We start from the raw sequence: 2,406 nt of genomic DNA on the forward strand, positions 1-2,406 counted from the left end.
TTTTAAATATATATATTTTTTATCCTGCATTTTTTCAGATCTCCTGAGTAAATATTGAAAACGAGTTCAATTTTGACAGTCTAAGCTTTTTTAAAACTATAGAAGATTTAGGAAAAATCTTATATAAATGTGTATAAGATTACTRCTGCAGACAGAGTATGGTATTAGATGTTACAAACCAGAGCTGAGCAAAACAAGACTGATGTTTCTGTCCAGCAAGCRCTTTCATTTCTCCAGGGAATAATATTTTTTTTATATTTTAGTAAAAGCTATTTCTGCTTTTCTGTCAATTCCAAATTTTCACTTTTGGTATTGTAAAATGCAGTTTGAATGTTGTAGAAATATTTTWAAAAATCTGCATACCTCCTCAAAAGTTCCATATTCACATYGAATTAAGCAGAAGTTTTTGTAGCTGTCTGCAGACGTCTTAAAAATATGTCACAATTTCCTTGACACACTCATCCATTCCTACTATAGTTTTATGCACATCTGTCCAAAGTGTACAAAGATTCAGTTCCTGAATTTTTGACTTCTTCTTTCTGATCCCTCGTCGTTTCAGACTCAGTGGCTGAGCTGATGCTTTTTTGAGCTGAGTGTGCTCTTGGATGATTTCAGTCGTTCTGCTGCCTCTTTGTTTTCTGCAAGCATGGATTCAACAGCAGCAACAACTGATTATGATTATGTTGTAAGTAGACACTTTAATAATCATTCTGTAATCACTCTAGTTTTGCTATAGTTTTCTTGTAATCAAGGAAATTGTGTTACTTGAACAGAAATTATTTCTTCAGATACAAATGTGTTAATAATATAGATAARAAATTCATCAATCTGACTGAGGWCTTCTTTTCTCTTTTGGATGATCAGAGTGAAGAAGATTATGACACAGATTCTCCAGGAACTGAGGTGATTGCAATTCCATGCAATCAAGAGAGCATCTATGGTTTTGCTAGGAACTACTCCCCCATCGTGTACTGCCTGGTGTTTGTCCTGGCTGTTGTTGGCAATGTCTTGGTGTTGTGTGTGATCAGACGCTACAGAAACTCCCAAAGCGGAGGAGCCTGCGCCTTCTCCCTGACGGACACCTTCCTCCTGCACCTGGCCATTTCTGACCTCCTGCTGGCCTTYACTCTGCCCCTGTTTGCAGTGCAGTGGGCTAATCAGTGGGTGTTTGGCACAGCAGTTTGCAAGATTTCTGGTGCTCTCTTCTCCTTGAACCGCTACAGCGGCATCCTCTTCCTGGCTTGCATCAGCTTCGACCGCTACCTGGCCATCGTTCACGCCGTCAGGTCAGGGTGGAAACGYAGCACCTGCCACGCTCAGTTTGCATGTGCAGCCATCTGGGTGGTGTGCCTCGGCCTGAGCGGAGTTGACATTGCATTCAAACAAGTGGTGGAAGTGGACCATAGCGACGACGAGAGGATGCAGGTGTGCCAAGTATGGTTCACAAAGAATTCCGACCAGTGGCAGGTGAGCCTGCAGCTTGTCAGCTTGAGTCTGGGTTTTGGTCTTCCCCTGCTCGTCATGCTCTACTGCTACGTCCAGATCTTCAGGTCTCTGTGCAACGCCACTCGTCGTCAAAGGCGCAAGTCTCTCCGTCTCATCATTTCGTTGGTATCTGTGTTCGTCATCTGCTGGGCTCCGTACAACTGCTTCCAGCTGGCAGACAGYCTGCAGAAGCTGCATGTGGTGGCTGGGGGCTGCGAGTTTGGCCATGTGCTGGACATTGGGATCTTGATCACTGAAAGCGTGGGGCTTTCACACTGTGCCCTGAACCCTCTGCTGTACGGCTTTGTTGGGGTGAAGTTCAGGAGGGAGCTGCTGAAAATGTGCAAGGAGATGCTTGGGCAGAAAGACTGGGTCGGAATTGAAAGGTTGAAGAATAGAAGATCTAGAAAAAGCACCGGGTCTCTAACATCTGCAGATAGTGAACATACCTCCTACTCCGTCATGATCTGATATCGGTTAGAGGTGAAGAGATAAATGTGGCTGAGCRGTGGAGAGTGAGTTTTGACATATAGAAACTTCAAAAAAATAATTCCAGAAAATGTTCTCAGTGACAACATTTATGTTTGTTTATCTAACATCGGTGCTTAAAAGTCAGCGTAGTTCTCTTCATGTTGTTTTTTTATGTCTTACTGTCAACACTCTAGCACTGCATAGATTGTACAAGCTGATGTTGTGTAGCGTTTCTCGGAACGTGCAGATTTTTCTGTCCATTGGTTAGATCTTGAGAAATATGGGGATTTCTTCATACTTCTTAAAAAAGCTTGTTCAGCAGTTTAAAGCCTGACCTCACCCTCAGCATTCAGATTCATATGTCACAATTTATTGCTTGTCCAATTCTCAGGAGGTTCACCTGTATATATTAAACTGCTGGATGTATTAAAGGTTTATCTTACTATTTTT

General features: G+C 42.4%; 1 protein-coding gene across 1 annotated transcript; it reads left to right on the plus strand.

Annotated features, from left to right (window-relative positions):
* Positions 1 to 78: 78 nt before the first annotated feature.
* On the plus strand, positions 79 to 2,400 carry cxcr3.2 (chemokine (C-X-C motif) receptor 3, tandem duplicate 2). Its single transcript, XM_008431297.2, has 2 exons — positions 79 to 685; positions 865 to 2,400. The coding sequence occupies exons 1-2, from the start codon at positions 647 to 649 to the stop codon at positions 1,954 to 1,956; spliced, it is 1,131 nt and encodes a 376-aa protein (XP_008429519.1). The 5' UTR covers positions 79 to 646; the 3' UTR covers positions 1,957 to 2,400.
* The last annotated feature ends 6 nt before the right edge of the window (positions 2,401 to 2,406 follow it).

Source organism: Poecilia reticulata, linkage group LG16 (genome assembly GCF_000633615.1).
Source record: "Poecilia reticulata strain Guanapo linkage group LG16, Guppy_female_1.0+MT, whole genome shotgun sequence".
Taxonomy (NCBI): Eukaryota; Metazoa; Chordata; class Actinopteri; order Cyprinodontiformes; family Poeciliidae; genus Poecilia; species Poecilia reticulata.